Source organism: Lissotriton helveticus, chromosome 1_1 (genome assembly GCF_964261635.1).
Source record: "Lissotriton helveticus chromosome 1_1, aLisHel1.1, whole genome shotgun sequence".
NCBI classification, from domain to species: Eukaryota; Metazoa; Chordata; class Amphibia; order Caudata; family Salamandridae; genus Lissotriton; species Lissotriton helveticus.
In genome coordinates this window covers 428,433,066-428,455,203 of record NC_136057.1, presented here as the reverse complement: position 1 = coordinate 428,455,203, position 22,138 = coordinate 428,433,066, and the positions used below count along the sequence as shown (strand labels likewise).

The 22,138-nt window shown below is 45.3% G+C and overlaps 1 protein-coding gene across 1 annotated transcript in view; it reads right to left on the bottom strand.

The window, feature by feature from the left end:
• Positions 1-1,362: 1,362 nt before the first annotated feature.
• Positions 1,363-22,138, bottom strand: part of BICD1 (BICD cargo adaptor 1) — an 801,460-nt gene continuing 780,684 nt past the window's right edge. The window contains exon 9 of the mRNA XM_078673795.1: positions 1,363-1,767. Coding sequence (XP_078529921.1) covers positions 1,677-1,767 — 91 coding nt within the window. The 3' untranslated portion in view covers positions 1,363-1,676. The remainder of the gene's footprint in view (positions 1,768-22,138) is intronic.

Sequence of the window (22,138 nt, the reverse complement as noted above, 5' to 3'; positions counted from 1 at the left end):
ATGGAGTTTAGGTACTTAAAAGTATCCTGAGTACATAGTATTAGGTTGACAGAGACACATGGTGCATAATGTCATTGACAATACAATTTTAAGTCTCACCTCTCAAGAGTTTTAATGAGCACTTCCAGCACACACTTGTGTTTAGTCGTCGTTGAAACAACACAGACTAACTGTCCACAAGTAAGGCCTTAAACTAGTGTACTAGATTTAAGAGATGAACACAGAAACTTGTTTGATTTCACAATACCACAAATATCTCACACTAAGTTTTAACATCTCTTTTCCACCAAAGACATAGAGGAACATTGCCTTTTAAGAACTTTGGGAGTTACCACATCAGCACGGTCTAGATTTTGCACCAAGCATATAAAGCCAAGGCATGAAGATTTTATTGCCAAGAAATAAGCAAACAGGTAAATTCGAACATATATAGATTGATACTTCAATATCCACGTGTCTTTATGGAGCAATTTGGCCAATACTGTTTAATCTTTTCTTTCTATGTTCAAGAATTACTGACCTAACAAATGGTCATTCTCAGCTTATAATGTACCTCCAAACTAGAAGTGCAGTTCAAACAACCAGAAGGACACAATGGAAAGTAGAAGTAAATTCTCTGTCATTGTGCCATCCCCAACAATACATAATGGATCTCTTTACCAGTAGTCATAAATAACACGTTATTGACTTTAAAAGCTACCACTGATTGGCAATAGCATATTTCTAAATTGGAAGCAGGTGTGATTAACGTCTTGAGATGGGTGTAATCCCTAATCCAAAGTTCCAACTTCTGCAAAATTATAGTAAATAAAAGAAGCATCTAGCGGCGACTAAAAAAATCAAATGCAAATGTATGCATTTTACTAATTGTTTAATATCTTTACATTTAGTAAAGAGCATCGTTGTAGAACTGCAACAAAAGCAGCAGCTGCAATACTGTTAATGACAGATAAGTGCATAATTATATCAGTGCAGCAACACTGGAATACAAAGGCATTTGTTATATTTCCAGTTCATCTTACTTTCAACATTTTGTGCAATAGAAATGGCGATAACCCAGTCATCTTTGTAAGCTTTGTAGTGAACGCTAAAATAGGCTGAAAACTATTGTTCACTAAGCTCTGTCAGAATGTCTATAAATTGATAAATACATTCAACTTAACTGTTATGAAATAAACAAACTGCATTTAAAATAATGCAAATAGTAGTAAAAAATAAAATAATAAATAACTATCATGCTTCAATAAAACAGAAACAAAAATATACAGTTGAAATAAATTTGTATCGCTGACCTCGGAAACATGGAAAAAAATTGTTCATAACAGATATGTTGGCAAATGTCTGGTGTAATGTCTGGTGTGTCAGAGCTGAAGTTTAGCCACTGCCCAGACATTTGTTTTTGTCCATCTTTGTAGTGTATCTGTAACCACAAAGTTTGTAGGAAAACTGTAAAAAGAATCTCCTTGATACTTTGGCTCTGTGCTTTGTGTACTTCATCTCAACCTTCTCTCCGTGGTTGCCAGACATGCTGTTGCGTCAATCTCCAACTCCCCATTGGAACCTTGGTGAAGGAGTGCCCAGGCCTAGAGCCCTTATTGCCAGACCATATAGCACCTCGGTGTTGTGAACTGTTGCCAGTTGCCACTTTGTCAGTTCTTTCACATGTCACCAGAAGGTTATGGACAAGGAGGAGTGTTGGAGAGACAGTTGAGAGGGGCACACGGAGAGCTGGAATGTGGCATCTCTTCCTGCAGAGCTACATTAGGACTGAAAAACAGAGAAAAAGGAAGAAAAACACTATAAAAAATATATACGCATGACTCACTGAAGCACGTGCATTACAAACTGAGCTGTGCACACATGGATATTGTCTTGGTGCAAGTGGAAAATTGTATAGCAAAGGTCCATTAACTACACAGGGCATAATGCTGTTTTTATTTAAGTTCCATTTTTTGGGATCGGCAATTATTAAAACATCTGTTTGCATGTGCATTTTTCGAAAAGTCTCCCTTACGATTTTGTCCATATATACACAAATAAGTCACTTTTGTCCAAATGCTACAAATGGACAGCTCAATCATTTATGTGCAATCTTTTGTGGGCAAATAGTTTGCTTCTTCAGACCATTAATGACACCATAACTTTAACTCAAATGATGCACATTTAAATGTACATTAAAATGTTTAAACTGTTTTAGCAAGAAATACTTTCCAAGGCTTCTCTTGATAACATCTTGATAGAATAAACACACCTGATAACATCACTAAGATAATATCATCCATGTGACAATGTCACTGTCAGATCCAGTTTCAATCCAGTCCATATACATATAATGTCCCTGCATGAATTTACGTTTCACAAGATAAAATGCTTTCCAATATTTCTCTGTCCGATGAAAATATCTCACACTTTAAAACATCAGCAGGGTAATCTTCAATCTGATGATGTCACTGTGAGATCCAATATTAATCCAGAATCTCTTTATCCCTGTTCCTTATGACAAGTTGTATGCCAGATGTATTAATCACACATATCTTCTGCTAACATTTGCAAACTTGAATATATATATATAAATATATATGTATATATATGTATATATATATATATACATATATATACATATATATATATATTCTTTTATATATATGCGTACATGTATATATTTGTTTTTAAACAAGGGCTAAAGTGACGTTATAGTTAGATGAAAATGTCAGTTTAGATGTAACATTTAAAATAAAAATAAAACACTGAACAGTTATAGTTATTTCAAGTAAATATAACTTGCTTTCCCACCATCTACATTGTTGCTGTAATTATGTCAGTTCAGTTGTAATCAGTAATGTTAATAATAATGTCACAGAACATGCCATGAGTGTTGTAATATGTGGGGTCCTTAGCAGTGTATGATGAGGGCGCAAGTTATATTTACTTGAAATAACTGTAACTTTCGGATTTCAGATTTTGTTTGTTTAAAATGATATGTTTAAACCGATATCTCTGCTTAACTATAACAACACTTTAATATTTGTTTTTTTAGTTACTTTTTGAAGTTTTTTTGGAGCAAAGTAAGATATTATTATCATACATAACTTTAACCCTGCTTTAACCTTCATTTTTTTCAGTATATTTCTAGGGGACTTTTAATGTAGAGTAATATTTTATTACCAAACAGAAGGGCCAACCCTACACTGTGAACCGCTGCGACCATGCCCTGCGTCCAACCCCCGCAGGCAGCCAATCCCCCTCTGCACATGACCTTTGCATTTTCGTGGCAAACACAGTACACTCAGGCCCGACCCCTTTTAAAAAACAAACACATCTGATACTGTGGCTGTCCCGTGGGAGCCAGCGTTGCCCCCTGCTGTCCCGTGGGGTTTCCCCAGAAGTCCAAGGGACTGCGCTGGCTACCACGTGACACCACCAGAACCAGGGAAACTCAAAACAAATATATTCTTTCAATTTGGCCCTAGGATGGGACCCTCTGAGACCCACCAGAAGGTTCAGGGGAAAATGGTACCCCTATCTTGTCCCCTTATAGCTTTAAAAAAAAAAATATTCAGGACTCAGGGCCTGTGTCCCTGTGTCTTGAAATGGCAGCAGCAGCATTTATGGCCATTTTGCGGCTAACCAATCAGAACATGAGCTCCCGAGGAGTTTGCAGGAATGAGGTGACCGGTGAGAAAAAAGCCTCCTTGGCCAATCAGACTGCTCTGATATATGAAGTTGCATGATCACAGGACTCTTGCAAGCTTCCCATGAACCAAACTGTCCTGATAGATCTAGATTTCTGCCAAATTTAGTGTTCAGCAGTTTTAACTGCATTGTTGTTCAATTTTCCTATGAAAAACTGCATGGGGAAATTGTGTTTATCGGCCTTTTGTTGACTGATCACCCAAAACTTTCCAGGAAAGAGCTGAGGTGAATGACATTTTTTGGGAGGAAAGTTGGGTGTGTGGTTTCGCAAGGCAGCAAGATAGCCGCTCTTTAGAGGACTCTACCGTCCAGACTTATAATCCATCAGTTATTTGGGGTTACCCATGCCAGCTATCGCCTACACAGGATCCCTTACACCATGGGTACTCACAAACTTTCTCTCGGGGGCCAAATTTACAGTGTGGTTTGTGTCCGAGGGCCGCACCAGTTGGAGCGGGGTCAGTGGGGGAGGGGGCGGGGCTAGAGCAACAAAAAAACTGTTACTATGAGGTTGAACACAGGCGCCTGCAGCGGACGCCTTCGTCCACTGAGCCACCAGACCTGGCATACACACATCTCTCTCGTTCTTTCTCTGTCTCTCTCTCTCTATCAGTCTCCCTCCCTCTCTCTACCTCTATCTCCCTCTGTCTCTCTCTCTCCCTCTGTCTCACTCACTCTGACTGTCTCACTCACTCTGTCCCTCTGTCTTACTCACTGACTGTCTCACTCACTGACTGTCTCACTCACTCTGACTATCTCACTCACTCTGACTGTCTCCCTCTCTCTGTTTCCCTCTCCCTCTCTTTGTTTCCCTCTCCCTCTCTCTGTTTCCCTCTCCCTCTCTCTGTTTCCCTCTCCCTCTCTCAGTTTCCCTCTCCCTTTCCCTCTCCCTTCTTCCCTCTGTCTCCCTCTCTCTCCTTCCCTCTCCCTCCTTCCCTCTGTCTCCCTTTCTCTCCGTCTCCCTTTCTCTCCGTCTCCTTTTCTCTCCGTCTCCCTTTCTCTCCGTCTCCCTTTCTCTCCATCTCCCTTTCTCTCCGTCTCCCTTTCTCTCCATCTCCCTTTCTCTCCGTCTCCCTCTCTCTCTCTGTCTCCCTCTCTCCGTCTCTCCCTCCCTCACTCTGTCTCCCTCCCTCGCTCTGTCTCCCTCCCTCGCTCTGTCTCCCTCCCTCTTGCTGTCTCCCTCGCTCTGCCTCTGTCTCCCTCCCTCTCCCTCGCTCTCCCTCGCTCTCCCTCGCTCTCCCTCGCTCTCCCTCACTCTCCCTCTGTCTCCCTTGCTCTCCCTCGCTCTCCTTCGCTCTCCCTCTGTCTCCCTTGCTCTCCCTCGCTCTCCCTCTGTCTCCCTCCCTCTCCCTCGCTCTGCCTCTGTCTCGCTCCCTCCCTCGCTCTTCCTCTGTCTGCCTCCGTCTCTCTCACTCGCTCTCCCTTGCTCTCCCTCTGTCTCCCTCCCTCCCTTGCTCTCCCTCGCTCTGCCCCTGTCTCCCTCCCTCCCTCGCTCTTCCTCGCTCTTCCTCTGTCTGCCTCCGTCTCTCTCCCTCGCTCTCCCTCTGTCTCCCTTGCTCTCCCTCACTCTCCCTCTGTCTCCCTCCCTCGCTCTGCCTCTGTTTCCCTCCCTCGCTCTTCCTCTGTCTGCCTCCGTCTCTCTGCCTCGCTCTCCCTCGCTCTCCCTCTGTCTCCCTCGCTTTCCCTCTGTCTGCAAGTCTCCCTCCCTCTCCCTCTGTCTGCCTCTGTCTCCCTCCCGCTCTCCCTCGCTCTGCCTCTGTCTGCCTCCCTCCCTCGGCCTCTCTCTCCTCGCTCTCCTTCTGTCTGCCTCTCTCTCCCTCCCTCGCCCTCCCTCTGTCTGCCTCTGTCTCCCTCCCTCGCTCTCCCTCACTTTCCCTCTGCTTGCCTCTGTCTCCCTCTCTCGCTCTCACTTGCTCTCCCTCTGTCTCCCTCCCTCGCTCTCCCTCGCTCTCCCTCGCTCTCCCTCACTCTCCCTCTGTCTCCCTCCCTCACTCTCCCTTGCTCTCCCTCTGTCTCCCTCCCTCGCTCTGTCTCCCTCCCTCTTGCTGTCTCCCTCGCTCTGCCTCTGTCTCCCTCCCTCTCCCTCGCTCTCCCTTGCTCTCCCTCGCTCTCCTTCGCTCTCCCTCTGTCTCCCTTGCTCTCCCTCGCTCTCCCTCTGTCTCCCTCCCTCTCCCTCGCTCTGCCTCCGTCTCGCTCCCTCCCTCGCTCTTCCTCTGTCTGCCTCCGTCTCTCTCACTCGCTCTCCCTTGCTCTCCCTCTGTCTCCCTCCCTCCCTTGCTCTCCCTCGCTCTGCCCCTGTCTCCCTCCCTCCCTCGCTCTTCCTCTGTCTGCCTCCGTCTCTCTCCCTCGCTCTCCCTCTGTCTCCCTTGCTCTCCCTCACTCTCCCTCTGTCTCCCTCCCTCCCCCGCTCTCCCTCGCTCTGCCTCTGTTTCCCTCCCTCGCTCTTCCTCTGTCTGCCTCCGTCTCTCTGCCTCGCTCTCCCTCGCTCTCCCTCTGTCTCCCTCGCTTTCCCTCTGTCTGCAAGTCTCCCTCCCTCTCCCTCTGTCTGCCTCTGTCTCCCTCCCGCTCTCCCTCGCTCTGCCTCTGTCTGCCTCCCTCCCTCGGCCTCTCTCTCCTCGCTCTCCTTCTGTCTGCCTCTCTCTCCCTCCCTCGCCCTCCCTCTGTCTGCCTCTGTCTCCCTCCCTCGCTCTCCCTCACTTTCCCTCTGCTTGCCTCTGTCTCCCTCTCTCGCTCTCACTTGCTCTCCCTCTGTCTCCCTCCCTCGCTCTCCCTCGCTCTCCCTCGCTCTCCCTCACTCTCCCTCTACCTCCCTCCCTCTCCCTCCCTCCCTCTACCTCTGTCACCCTCTGCATTTTATTGTTTGTTTTTAAACACTTAAGAGCCCTAGACAGGGTAGTTCCTGTATAGAAATAGCTGGTGTTAAATGTTCAAACGATCCTCTTTTTCACTTGAAGATCTAGTTTTGGCAATTCTAAAAACAAATAGGTAATTTGTAAAGCAAAGTTTTAATCAAACTTTAATACTGGCAGTTTGATATTGGCTACAGATGTGCATGATTTTACATATTTCTGCTCATGTGAGCTTAATTCGGAATAACCTTTAAATTGGCTAGACAATAATATATTGTTGCTGCTGCACCTATTTTGAGTTGTGAGTCTGTGTTCACTCCCCATATTCACATGCCCCTCCGGAGGACCCAGGGTACAAGTCCGAAAAATAGAAGTGGGGGAACGCTGACGTCACGACAGTAAGTGACGTCACGAAAGGTGGCTTGAACTATCAGACTCATTGCCTCCCCTCGCTCACCCCTTAGATGCGATTGCATCAGAGAAGCCAGCGTGTGAGCAGCGTTCTGAATGTGCTCCGATCTCGCCCCAGAGAGGCCAAAGAGTGAATGTGTGGCTCCATTTGCTCAAGTTCTGGAGCTCCCAGTAAAATGAGTGTGGGGATGCCGTCCACCCGCGTGGTACCCCGACTCGAGCCCTGGGAGGACCCTTGAGTTGCTCGGACCACGCTATTGCTGAGAGCCAAGTGCTGAAGGGATTTTTTGCCCAGTTGCTCAGAATCCATTTTAGGATGGGCGCCCTGGGACATCACGAGTAAAACCCCTCAAACACCATGGTTTGGCCCAGTAACCCCTGCTTGCCCGGTTGCCCTCTGAAAGGATTGTGACAACCCTGATAGGACACTTTACTGGAAGCCCGCCTGCCCTGGCAATAAACATTCCATGTTGAGGGTGTCCAAACCAAAAACCTACATCTCTGTTTAGCTATTGGTGTTAAATCATTTTTATCAGTTCCATTCTACCTGTTGAACTCTTGATTTTCTGATGGCCATGCATAGTTCAATGTCGAAACAGTGTGTGCCGCATTTATAATGGGTCACTTCAAATATTTACTGGTTTTATTGCACTGCAGGAACGATGAGAACCTGAAACTGCACAAAGAATATTCTCAGATGTGAAGCATTCATTTATTAGTTGATAAATAATATGGACCTAATTTTATTCCTGACAATATTTGCTTATATATTTCTTTAGTTAACAAGATATAGTTTCGAATTTTCACTCTCAAGTAAAGTAGTTATGTTTTGGGATGTCATTTTGAATGTGCATATCCGATATTCATTAACAGATTACATATATTATTAACTGCATTATACATACTAATTTTACTAAATACTATTAATATATTTGTTTATTCATTGTCCTATAATTTATAGTTTTACCATTCTATTACTAATATATGGGTTTACTTATTATCCTGCAGTTCATGATCTTCCCATTTAAATGAACTTTTAAAGTAAAAAAAGATGCCATCATTCACGGAGTTGAAGTGGGTGAGCATCTGAAAGTGACAGCTATACATTTTCATGGATTTTGTATTTGTCTCACATTTTTGGCAACATTTGAAGAAATAGACCAGTTTGGGTCAGTGCTACAGATTAGATTTACTTCACTTTCACATTTGAATTGCGGATTTAGTTAAAGCGGAAGTCGCCAGGATGCCGGGCTTCCAAGTAGCATAAATGTCTCCTTTTTCTTGGCATGACAACCATGACTGTGATTAGTGGTCCAATCAAAAACCGGAGAAAGGTGAGCTGAGCATATCTACCATAAACAGCACAAGGGAACAAAAGTAAGTTGTGTGGGATGATCAGTGTGTCTATTGCAAACTGTGCGGAAAGATCCCTGCCCCGCTGCCAAGTCAATGTCAACAGAGCAGGGAGCAGCCAGTGCCCATTGTTTCACGGGCACCGTGGAATGTACCCGCCATTGCAGCCACAGCACTGCTTGTTCTACCACATTTTCCAAGCCATTTTTTAGCTTTTTATATAGCGCGAACTCGACCCTAATTGGAGCGCTTTACACGAGCAACAGCTACCTTACACAAGTGCAGGATTTTTTTAATGACGTAGAAATACAAAAGGCCCCATGTGTGTACCCTGCCTGTGTGTGCCCGGGCTGAGACAGCTTCCGGGCACACACAGCCGCACTCGAGCACTTAACAGGTCTTTAAAAGACCATTCGCATGTTAATGAGGCTTTGTTCACCTCTTAGGCCCCTGCAGCCCCACACTGGCTATGCTGGGAATCGCCCGGCTCGCGCTGCTGCAGGGGTGATTGTTGACACACTTTAAAAAAAAAAAAAAAAATTAAACACGGGTACCATGTCTGCACGGTCCGCGGGCCGCCAGGGAAGGCTTGCCGGGCCGCAGTTGGCCCGCGGGCCGTACTATGAGTACCCGTGCCTTACACCCTTGACCCTGCCTGTGCTGCCTGAATCCCCTCGTTCTGCCTCCTAAGTGAGAGTGGTGTGGCCGGCAGCGTGGGATAGAGCCAGGCAGAATATGATGCCCCCAGTGACGGGCGTATAGCCTGCAGCAGGCAACCCTACACTTTTGAGCTGCTGGTGGCAGCCCTCCATGCTTTGGGCGGCTCGCCCGGGATTGGACAGATTGCCATATAAGGGCAATTGTTGCCCGACTGGGTGTCGAGGCTCTGGTGCAGGCATGGGCTCACATCTACTGAGACCTGTGTGATGGGGCATTTTGTGCTGCATCGCAGGGTTGCCTGCGGGGCTCATGCACAAGTGTTACCACCTCACCGGTTCTTGGACAATGCTGTCACCTGTTGACAGGTCTGGGCAGCACCATACGGGGTCGGCGCGAAAGCAGCCATGTGTCTTACATCGGCTCCCCAGACCGAGGGTGCCAGATGTCCCATACCCTTGTGCTAGTGAATTGGGCCCCTGCCCTGTATTCTTCCAACGCCATCCATTGCCTGCGTACATTCTGTGACCCTGTCCTGCTCTCCCACCGGCCTTTGCCTCGTGTGCAGCTAGACCTTGTTATTTTAGCTCCTGGGCCCTAAATGAGCAGCATGCTTGATGCTGTGTGTCGTGCCTTGTGGGTGCTATCTGCTTGTGGTCCTTATACTCAACATGTGGCGTCCTTCAGTGTGATACTCCCTCTGCAGAGACTGACTTCCCTTAGCTGCTGTCACACTGATCTTACCTTTCAGCTGGAGAAGAAGCCGACCAGCCCTTTGGGATTCGTCAGGTGGGCCAGTGGGCCTTGGTGGATTGCCGGCTCCCTCTGATTTCTGACTGTTACTGCATGTAGCCTTTGCCAGTCCTGAGCTATCCCACTCCTCTGCTGCCCCCACTCGGTCACTCTGCAGTCCTGTGTGACAGGGGTGCACTGGATTATCATACCTAGGCGGCTGTTAGTTGTGAGTCCTAAGTAATCTCTTTGCTGGGCATGCAATGACTTGCCCTCATCAGTTGCCTGCTGGGCCCTCCTTGACTGGGCCAGAGCCCTGTGGCTGAGTCTGATTGTGCCCCCTGGCACACTACATGGTGGGGCTCTGCTGATCTCCATATTTGGCAGCACATTACACCCTTGGCCGTTCATCTCTGGCAGACAACGGCTGCTCACTCTGGACACCCTTGCTGGTGGCTTAGTGCACAACGTATTCATCCCACAGCTGAGATCCTGCTCCTTGGTTGTCTTCCTCATTTGCGATGCAGCCATCACCATGGGGAAACATGTGGCCAAGCAATATAACCCTTAATTCGAAAGAAGACATCTTACCCGGCAGGCAGAGCAAGGTAATGCTTAAGCTCACTGGAGACCATCGGGAGGACAATAGCCCTCTGGATCTTGACCTCAGAGAACTACTCATGGACGTAACGTCCAGTCTGAAAACAATAGATGCTTAACTTGAAATGCTCATCAGCCGTTTGAATAACATCAAACAGTGTGTTGAAAAACATGAAACCAGGCTCGATCTACTGGAAAACTGCATCTCTGATGCAGATGACTTTCAAGCAGACTACAAGGAACATCAGGGGCACATGGACAAGGTTCTTGACCTCATTAAAACCAAAAATGAGGATTTGGAGACAAGATCAAGTCGCAACAACCTCGGAATCACTGGGATTCCTGAATCCATTGCAATCTCCAAAATGGAAGACTTTATTGAGACCTTGTTGCACTACCTGTTTGGGGAAGGATTGTCCATGGTCTTCATAGCTGAGCATGCCCATCGTTCTCTTGGCCCTTAACCACCCCTGGGAAGTGACTGCTCCCCAATAGTTGCCCGTCTGCTCAACTACAGAGACTGCGATGCAGTCCAATGACTGGCAAGAGAGCATGGTGTGATCCAATACCAAGGCAACAATCTCTGCTTTTCCCCCGACTTTACATTTTCTGTACAGCTGGCTTGCAGCTACTGCCTGTTAAGAAACCTCTTCACAAGGCGGACATACCCTACGCCCTCCTATACCTGGCCAGGCTGGAGGTCTCCTTCGAAAGCAAGACTCACTTCTTTACGTACGCAAAATCTGCTCTCAAATTTGCCAAACATGCGGTCAAGGACCATCAGTCCCCTAGGGGATTGCCCAATGACTCAGAGGAAACTCACCTTGGTGAAATGACTGCTCTGTTGCTGCCTTGACCCACTGTCGTCTTCGACACCACTCACAAGTTTTGGGGGGTTTGTTTTTCATAGCTATCACTTGTCTGTAACATGCAGTGAGCCTCAGAACTGATCCCTTTGCTGTATATGTTTTCTTACACTTACGAGCGATCACACTCCTACAACTTTATCGTTTGCCCGTTTGACTCTTTGTTCGGCGACTCTTCCCACCATTGTAGGGCTGCCCGTTTGGTGTTTTCCTGGCCCATGGGATGATTCCCGCTTTGTTTTGTTATTGGGAAAAAATTGTCGGGTTGGAGGTGGGACTAGGTTTCTAAAGCTAGTTTCAGGGTTGGAGTGGGAGGGGTTGGTCTGGGCTGTTGCCTTGTTACTCTCTTTTCCCTCAGATCTATTCCATTAGGTACTGCTATGGACTCTACTTGTCTTTGCCCATGCCTGCTCATTCTACATCGCACTGCAAACACCCTGCATGTTCACCTCCCCTCCCATGAAGATGACACAGTCACCTTGAATTGCTTTATCTGGTAAAATCGAGGTATCACACCTTTCTCACCCGATACAACATTGACATTTGTTTCCTACAAGAGGCCCACATACAAAATCCTTTGACCCCCTGCTTTGTGGACCCAGTGGTGTGGGATGTCTACTCCAATTATGCCAGAGGTGTGTCAATTCTGCTGCACAGGGGACTCCCATGGCAATTGTCACACTCACTTATCGACCCAGATGGACGGTATCTCATACATGTGGGTTTCTTGCACCGGCAGCTAGTGACATTGGCAGCCGTTTACGGCCGTAATAGTGACAACTTATGGACTGGGGGCTCTTGCCATCCTATGCAGGTGAGACTTTAATGCTGTGTTAGGTGACGGGCAGGACTGCTCTGGCACTTCTAGATGCTTACACCCTCAGGCTACCACAATGCTTAACACAATAGAACACAACTATTGCCTCCAGGATGTATGACACCTTTCACACCCCACTTTCGGGAAGACACCTGTATAGCTGCATTTTACAATGCTTGGTCTAGGATGGATTTTTGAATGATCTCAAAGGATGTCCAGACCTGGGCGTCCAAGGTATCCCACCTGCCGTGCACGCTCTCGGTCCATGCCCTGGTCCTACTGATGCTTCAAATCCACCAGGTGACTCCCCGCGCCTTCACGTGGCGCTTACAGACAGGAGTGCTGCAAGATGTAGTATTTCGAGAGGATATCCAAAAACAAATCGTAGAATACTTTGCATAGAATGTAGATTTGGTTGAATTGCCTTATGTGCTGTGCAAGGCTTCTAAAGTCATAATATGAGCTGCTTGCATCGCAAAGCAATTAGGGGTCTTTAAGACTATCCAGGGATCCCCTAACACAGCTTCAGCAGGATATCAGGGCTAAAGAGCATCAATATTTCCAATACAAGGACACTGCCTTGCTATACCTATTTCGGAGACAAGATATCGGAGTTTAAGAAGCCCTCTGCGAGACTCGCTTCCTGCATTGTGACGCCGAGCCCCAATGGTACGGGGAGGGTGACAGGCCAGGCAGAACCCTTACGGGTCTCCAACCTACGTGCATCCAGCTATATAGCCAAACTCTTTGACTCCGATTCTAACTCTGCAATTGATGTCTTCCTTCAATGCCCAGTTTTATACTGCCACTTTGATTCACTGCTCGACCGAGCTGCATGAGTACTTCAATACTATACAACTCCTAAGGCTGGACCGTGCCCACCATGCGCATCTTGACTCGCCAATCACTAAGGAGGAAATAGAGCAGGCTATCAGCGTCCTTCCGGGAGACAACGCATCATGCATTGATGGGCTCACCACCACCTTTTACAAGGGGGTTTTCTCTCTGCTGGCCCCACACTTACCAGTAATGTTTCAAAACTCCTTGTATACGGGCTCGCTGCCACCCTCGTTGCAGGGAGCAGTCATAATCACAATTCTCAAACTGGACAAACCTGCTGACAATTGTGATTCATACAGACCTCTTTCCCTCATCAATGAGGACAATAAAATATTTGCTAAGGTACTGCCCAATTGACAATTACCCCTCTTGCCAATGATTGTGAGACCTGATCAATCAGGCTTTATTCCTGGCCACTCTGTTGCATAACCCCCATTACATTTTCGCGGTTATGCACCACCTTGATCCCAGGTATCTGCTGTGGCCACTCTACTTGAACCCACAAAAACGTTCGACTATCTGGAATAGGCATATTGCTTTCAACTTTTGGTGCGGCTTGTCTTGAGCCCACGTTTCATCAAACTTATAAACCTCCCATACATGCCTTCCACCACTTGAGTGCACCTTAATGGGCTCACATCCGATCCTTTCCCAGTTAGATGGCAGGGGTGCTCGCTATTACCATTACACTTTGCCATCACTATGGAACTCCTGGGGGCAAGACTTCTACAATTTCAATTAGACAGGATTATTGGCTTCACTACATGAGGCCTGGAGGTCTTGATGAACGTAGACAGCATCCTCCTATATGCATGTAATCCAGGCGACAATCTGGGCCAATTGACACATGAGGTTGTGCTGTTTGGTGGCTATGCTGGTATCCAAGTGAACTGGGCCATATCCATACTTTTTCCTCTTACAGACAACAACACGTCCATTGCCCACTGAATACCCCCCTGAAGTGAACAGATTAACCAGTGCGAAACCTGGGTATATGGCTGTGCCATGATCCAGAAGAACTATGGCGCATAAACTATGGTTGTGCTATGGCCGTGCTTGTGGACAGTCACAGAATACCCATGTGGTTGAAATAACTGCTTTCATTAACTGGCTGTATTGCAATTGCAAAGATGGTCATCCTTCGTAAATTCCTCTAGCTATTTCTAAATGTCCCCCTCCCTCTCACGTCACTGTCCCTCAAGCTCTTACAATCCAACTTGGTGACTTTGACATAGGCAGGTAGACAGCTGCTCCCACCCCACTGTTTGAGCAGGGCAGACTGGGGTGCCAGATATGACGCTATTTGCTTAATACACCCAAGCCCAGTTCCTCCACTACTGGCTTTACCCTACCTTGTTTCTGCCCCATATGGTAGTTGAAGGGGATTGAGGAGCTCCATGGCCCTTACAGACCTTATTGTATTTACCATACAAAGAGTCTAAGGCTGAAATCAATATGTTATGTTATGTTATATAGTTTTATAACACGTACAGCTACTCCGAGGAGTGTCCTGGCATGAAACCAGGAGGAGTCACCAAGCTAACACTTGGCGAAAAGGTAGGTTTTTAGATGTTTCTTGAAGGCCAAAGGGTCTTGGGTATCGCAGAGTGAATAAGGAAGGGCATTCCAAGCCTGGGCGGCTTTCACGGCAAGGGAACAGCCGCCCAGCCTGTGACAAATGAAGCGGGGCACTTTAGCTAAAAGAAGTGCTGATGAGCGTAATTGTCTCAGCGGGACATAGAAGGAAAACCGCTTCCGTAAGTAGGTGGGCCATAACCATGGAGGGCACGATGGGCAATGACAAGGGATTTAAATGTGACCCATTCGGCAACGGGAAACCAGTGCAGTGAGCGTAGATGTTCGAGCATGCTACACCTGTTGGAAATTCGAAGGAGAAGCCTGGCAGCCGCATTTTGGGCCACCTGAAGTTTAATCAATGCGTAATCCGGGATACCAACATACAAAGCGTTGGCGTAATCCAAGCTAGAGAGAATCAAAGCGCGGATGACCGTCTCTTTAGCAGGCCTAGGAAGAAGAGGGAGCACTCTCCTTAAGGTTTTAAGGAGGCCAAAACAGCTGCCTGAGAGCTTCTTAACCTGGGTGGAAAAGAATAAATTGTCCTCGAACCACACTCCCAGATTCTTAGCGGATTTCCCATTAGAAGTCGGTAGAAGAAACCAAGAAGGCCAGATCGAATCCCTGAAACCAGGGGGGGAAATTGCCATAAAGGAGAATCTCCGACTTGTCTTCGTTACATTTGCGTTGTGCGGCAGCAAGCCACTGAAAACCGAAGACAAGCAGTGCTGGACAGAGGATACAGAGTCCGCGTCCTGTTTCCAGGTAAAGAGGAGCTGGGTGTCATCTGCGTAAGCTAACACTTTAGGCACCAAGTCCTCGGCCAAGTAGACCAGAGGAGAGACTTAGATGTTAAAGAGAAGGGGGATAACGGAAGACCCCTGCGGGACCCCTGTGGCAATAGGCTGTGGGGCTGACGTGGCCGGCGGAAGCCAGACATGCTGCACTTGCTCTTCCAGGAAGGACCAAAGCCAGCCCCGAGCAGAGCCCGAGACGCCATCCTCAGTAAGCAAGGCAAACAGCAGTGAGTGTGGAACTGTGTCAAACGCTGCCGATAGGTCGAACAATACTAAAGCTGCTCTCCCACCGGCATCTAAACACTCACAAAGGATTTAAGCCTGCTTCCAGGACTCCGGCACCCAAGCCTCAAGAAAGGAAGAGTTTATAATGATGTTCACTTTGGGGTTAATGATCTCCGCGACTGCAGCTAATAGTCTGGCTGCACAGGGGTCAGCGGACGACCCCGATTTCAGACCCTTCAAGATTTTGAGGGTGCTAGGCAGATCCACTGGAGAAAAAGTGTGTATACTGTTGAATGCATGCGCTGGGCTTAGGAGCGTTTGCAGAATAGAGGAGGGATGTCACTTCTATATGCTCCCTCCATCCCACTGGCCAACAACCCCATGATTCCTCCACTCTCAACAAGGGCACTATAGCTCGTGCGCACAAATGCGACATCAGACTATTTTCAGATCCTTGCCCTGAGGACCAGTACTGTTGAATGCGTGCGCTGGGCTTGGGAGGGTTTGGGAAAGAGAGGGTTTGCAGGAGAGAGCAGGGGTGTCGCTTCTATATGCTCCCTCCATCCCACTGGCCAACAACCCCATGCTTCCTTCATTCTCAACAAGGTTGTTATAGCTCGAGTGCACAAATGCAACATCAGACTATTTGCTGATCCGTAACCTGCGGACCAGTTCATCCCATTGTTTAATGCTGTATAATCTCCACCCCTTACCTTCCTTGATACCCTTTTGTATTACCAACTGCGAGCCACCTGTCATACCCTGCATGATACCTGCTGTTCCCCGCCACCGCCCCTTCCAGCTCAAGAGCACATACTCACTCCGGTTGCATGGCTTGGGAGAAAGACATTTCTCTGGATCTGTTGGACACGCAGTGTGATTCTGCTTTGGTTAAAAGGAGATGTTTGCCTCGAACTATAGACTCCAACTCATCCACTCTAAATTCGTACAAAGCTTTTCAAAATGGGCCTGGCTTCCGATCGATGCTGAATACAATATTCCCACTGGTTCCTTTATCTGGCTTGTCTAGCAGTGTCCCGGGGTAGTGAGCTTCTGGATAGAGGTCTTTGCAGGTCATCCAGACGACTACTGGAAACTCACCTTCCTTCACCGCTTTGGCAGGCCTCTTGGGTTCTGTCAATGACACACTCAGCTCTTATTGCCCCCTCACTGCTATGCTTCTTTAGGTGGCTAAGTGCAGGGGTCCCCATACACTGAGGCAGGAAGCCCGTACCTCTTCCAAAGCATAGTTGAATGTTGTGGCATACTGCCAGGAAGAACTGTCTAGCTTCTGGGAATTCATGAGTCTGCGCTCCTGATCCAGGGACTACAATTCCCCTGTGGTGGTTCCAGCCAAAGGTGAAGTGCAATCTTATGGGGTTGTCGGACTGTCGATTGCCTCAATGTATTGTCTGTTGCATTGCAATGTGCCACTTGTCAACCATTAATGCCTTGTTTTCAGGGTCTTTCTCTGCATTCCAAATACCCCATCCCTATTTTTTGCCTTATCTTTCTCACATATATAACCCAGGCCTGTGCCACCTGAAATGCTTTTCTTGGACATTATGAGTGGCCTAATGCCCATGCTTTTTTTGATTATGATTATGTAACCGTTGTCCTCCCAGACCCATGCCCTCCCCTACCGCTTATTTCATTTTTTATTTTTTTTTTTTAACCAGGAAATGCAGGAATCTCTTTACAGCCAAAATAAAAAGAGTAGCATAACATAATTATATACACAATACAGCAGATGAAACAAAATAGACAATTAAACAAAAGCAGAAGTAATGCATTAATTTGACCAGAATCAACATAGGCACAACGGTAAGTACTTAGAACAGATGAAATAAAACAAAAGATTTTAGAATCAGCCAATCCCGCTAGGAATGATGCCAGCTTTCCATCTTGTAATTGGTTGCCAAAGTGCTTCACCGCGTGCCCTAGATTTGGCTCCTCTTGTTTCAAATATAGCAGTTTCATATCTATAGACCGCTAGGAAACGCGCTAACCACATCTGAAAGCTTGGCGGATCTGATTCTTTCCAGTGAGCGGACAAAATTAGCCTTAATACTGCTGTACCTATAAAGGTTAGTCTTTCTTCAGGTTTAGTCAAATTTAAGGAATAGTCATGGCCTAATAAAAATAAAGTTTCTGATTCTAATATATTGTGACCAAATATTTCTTCCCAAAAGGATAATATCATGCTTTTAATCAACATCAAGTCAGGACAATTATAAAACATATGAGTAAGGGTTGCCGGACCTTGATTGCATCTAGGGCACAAATCATTCTCACGTTTACCCCACGAGAACAATTTAGCCGGAGTAAAATAAAGATCGAATATGGTTTTATAAAGTTGCGCTTTAAGGTTACTTGCCATCAATAACTTCTGACTCATTTCTATCACTCTGTCTATATCTACATTGGAATTGTTTAATTTTGTGACCCATTTATTTTCAATTTTATCAAGATCGTCATGTTTTTGAGTCAAAAGAATGTTATAAAGGGTTCCGATCCTGGTGTTTATTCTAGGGATTGCATCTAAAATTTCGATTTTAGAAAGACAGATTAGAGACTCTTTGGCCTTTAATTTAGCAAATATCTGTGCAAAATTTAAAAAGTCTCCATTTGTTATATTATATTTTACCTTTAAATCAAAGAAGGTGGAGTCGAAGTCATTTATTAGAAACTCACCAACTGTTCTTATTCCCAACTTTTCCCATTTCTTTACAACGGAATTGAAATCCTGGCATTCAAAGATATTAGAGCGCCAAAGCGGTGTATATCGGTTAATCTTCCCGATATGCATATATTTTGTCACTTTATTCCAAATTTTCCAAGCGCTAGCTATAACTTCTCCCTTAAAAGCCTTATAGTTTCTTGCCTCGGTTTTTCGTAAGAGTAAGCCCTTAGCCTCCTGACCTATGAGAAGCTCGTAGATTGTGGGTATTTCTTCACCTCCTTCTGGGCTCCCTACATTATAGCCATTAATCATTGGAGTAAGTTGTTTTAAAAATGCTGCCCAGTAGTATAGAGATATATTTGGTATACTGAGACCACCTCTATCAAAGGGAAGTGATAATAATGCAAGTGATCTCCGAATCTTGCCATTTTGCCACATGAATTGTGATATAAGTGAATTAATCAACTCTAGCGCTTCCTGTTCAATAGCTAGTGGTATTGCCTGGAATAAATACATACATCTAGGTAACGTGTTCATTTTTACATAGTTAGCTCTTCCTATGATAGAAAGATGTAGGCTATTACTCTTTCAAAATCATTCTTAATCTTGACCAATAGTGGGTCAAAATTAGCTTTTGATATCAACTTGGTATTTGCACAAAGAACAACTCCTAAATACATAGCCTTTTCAGCTCTTCGTTGATCCAGACAGATGGTATTATCTGTACACAATATAATCGTTTTTCCCTTGTTAAGAGAATAACCCGAGTAATGTCCAAATTCAGTAGTCACTTTCTCTATCTCACTAATAGCCTCGATCGGGTCTGGTGTAGTAACCGCGATGTCATCGGCATAGGCCAATACTTTAGTTTCAAAGTGGTGACTAATAATCGGCTTAATAATGTTGTTTTCAATTAATTTCAAAATAAGGGGATTAATATATAAAGCAAACAGCAGGGGTGAGCAAGGACATCCCTGCCTAGTGCCCCATGCAATATTAATATTTTCAGATAATAACCCTGCTGCTAGAATTTTTGCTTTGGGGTGGAGGTACATTGACTTAATAGATTTAATAAATTTAGGGCCGAAATTATTACGTTTCATAACTTCCCAAAGGAAGTCCCATGAGACGCGGTCAAAGGCTTTCTCAGCGTCAAGTAGGATCATCGACATTTGTCCCCCCGTGGCAACCATGGCATCAAATAGGGTGATTGCCCGACAAGTGTGTTCTGTAGTTCCTTTACCAGGGATAAAGCCATGTTGCCACGGGGAGACAAGCTGTTCAACAACCCTACTGAGTCTGAGCGCCAATACCTTGGCATATAATTTGGAGTCCGAATTGATCAGGGATATAGGACGATATGAGGTTAGTAGTTCGGGGGATTTCCCTTTCTTTGGTAAAACGATTATATTAGCCTCATCCCAAGAGGCTGGTGGTACACCGTTACATTGAATACCAAGAAATAAATCATATAAAATAGGACATAATTGTTGGCTAAGTATCTTATATAAATCAATCTGTATTTTGTCAGGGCCTGCTGCCTTACCAGATGACAATAATGATAAAGCAGCCCCCACCTCTACTGAAGTAATTTCTTTTTCGAGTTCTCCCTTCATGCCCTCATCTAATAACTTGGTAGCCTCTGGATTAGTAAGAAAATTATCCAAATAGTCTATTATGTCTTTTTCCATAGCTGAAGTTTCTTCTGAATAAAGATTCTGGTAATATCTTTGAAATTGGTAATTAATATCTGTCACATGTGTAAAAGTTTGTCCATTTTCTACTATTGAAGAGATGTTATTCCTGGTATTTTTCTGGCGTGTACAAAGAGCCAAATATCTACCCACTTTCTCCCCGCTTTCATATACTTGTCTCCTATGTGTTTGATATGTTTGGGCAGCTCTCTGGCTGAGTCTAGTGTTTAATTCGGATTTCAATATTGCTACCTGCATCATCAAGTGCCCGGCTTCCTGCTTTTGTATTATTTTAGCGGTATGTTCCTCCTCAGCTTTAGCTAAGGCTGCAATTTTCAGATCATATTTTTCTTTCAAGATTTTTCGGGTTTTATTTTGGAAGCTAATGCTTTCACCCCTTAATGCAACTTTATAGGAATCCCAGACAATGTTTCTTGACGAGCTAAAGCGATTCATATTAAAAAATTCGTCCGTCCAGGTTTTAATGTGATTAATATATTCATTATCAACTAATAATTTCCTATCGAAGGACCAAGAACATTTTTGGGTAGGGTTATTATCAAAGGTGGTTAGCAATACTAGAGGATTATGATCCGAGATTATTTTGGGTGGTTTGATTATGTTAGAGTGTGATGCCAGTTCTCTCGAAGTAAACATATAGTCTATCCGGACATGTTTTTGGTGAGGGTGGGAGAAATACGTATAACCAGGGTCATTTGGATTATTTAGCATCCATATATCAGTCAACCCCAAACTATACATTAATCTTTTAACCGCCCGATATACTCTTGGTTTTCGGCCCATATATTTGTGATTTAGCATTTGAGTTGATAATATTGGGAGAAGTGAAATATTAAAATCTCCACAGAAAATTAGCGGGCCTTGCCACGTAGCTAATTCTGTTTCCAGGATTTCAAAAATTGCTGGATTATCCTGATTTGAGCCGTAAACGGAGCATATAGTAATACCATTGGCTAGTTTAACGATTGCCCACCTTCCATGTGCATCCGATAAGAAACGAATCCCCTGACCAAAGCAGGATTTTGCAAAAATTGCTACTCCCCTGATATTTGAAGATTGGGATGTTGTTATCAACAAGTTGTACCCCTTAAGATTTAATAAGGCTCTTTTACTCCAGGGACTATGTGTCTCCTGAATACACAAAATATCTACAGGATTTAGTTTTATTAGTTCTCCCAGTCTAAGACGTTTGTCTCTGCTTAAAAGCCCTCCTACATTCCATGATTGCACACTAAGTTTACCCATTGTTAATGTGAAAAGATTGCATGGTATTCTTATTCTTATAGAATCCTTTGTTCTGCTGTATCTCCTTTCTCTTTAATTCCAAAATGAACATTGCTCCTGCTACAAAACCTGGTTCATTTTTTGTTTTTTGCTCCCCTAGCCCCCTCCCCCCCTTCCCAGCTCCGCACCCCCAGCAACCCCCCTACCCCCTCCCCGTTTACCCCTCTCCCCTGTACGTAGGCATTCAGACTCGACCAGAGTCTGTGTGATGCCATGCTGCACTTTTGCTGAACTACCGCTTCCCGCTATATATATGAAAAAAAAGAAAAAAGAAAAGATCCTAGTAATGCATGAAAGAAAGACAATAAGAAAAAGGAAACTATTCACAAATCTTTGTATAACATGCCCTTGACTATAAAAGCCCTATATCTAGTCAAACATTAATGAAATTCTCCGCTCATGTCAGTTAGATAATACAAAGGTAGCAACATCACATTACATAATACAGTCGTTCATGAGTGGATGTTGTCCCTACTATATCAGTTATTTCCAGGTCTGTCTAGGATATTTCATCAAGATAGGCTTTTGCCTTAATTTCAGATTGAAAAAACTTTGTCTCGCCACCATGGATAATTTTAAGTCTGGCAGGATTATTCAGATATGCCAAGGCACCTTTTTCTTGAAAAGGTTTAATTAGTATTCGCAGCCGCCACCGTCTTTCCACGGTCGCGTGGCAGAAATCAGGCCTTGTAAAGAATGAAAATTCATCGAAGAATAGCTTGTGATCAGGTCTCGCCTTTTCAGCCACCATTTGCTGCAACAAAAAATTTCCAAAATATACTAAGATGGCACTGGGGGTACACCCCTGGCTTGGGTGGTGGATTGAAAGGGACTCGGTGGGCCCTCTGTATTTCCAAATCCCAGTTCCAATTTTGAGCTTCGGGCATAGATTCACTAAAAAGTTTAATAACAAAAGCTCGTATATTCTCCCCCTCCATTTTCTCCGGCAAGCCTAAAATGCGTAAATTGTTGCGGCGCTGCCTATTTTCAAAATCTTCAAGTTTCCATTTAATATCCATTAGTTCTGCCTCCTGTAGCTTA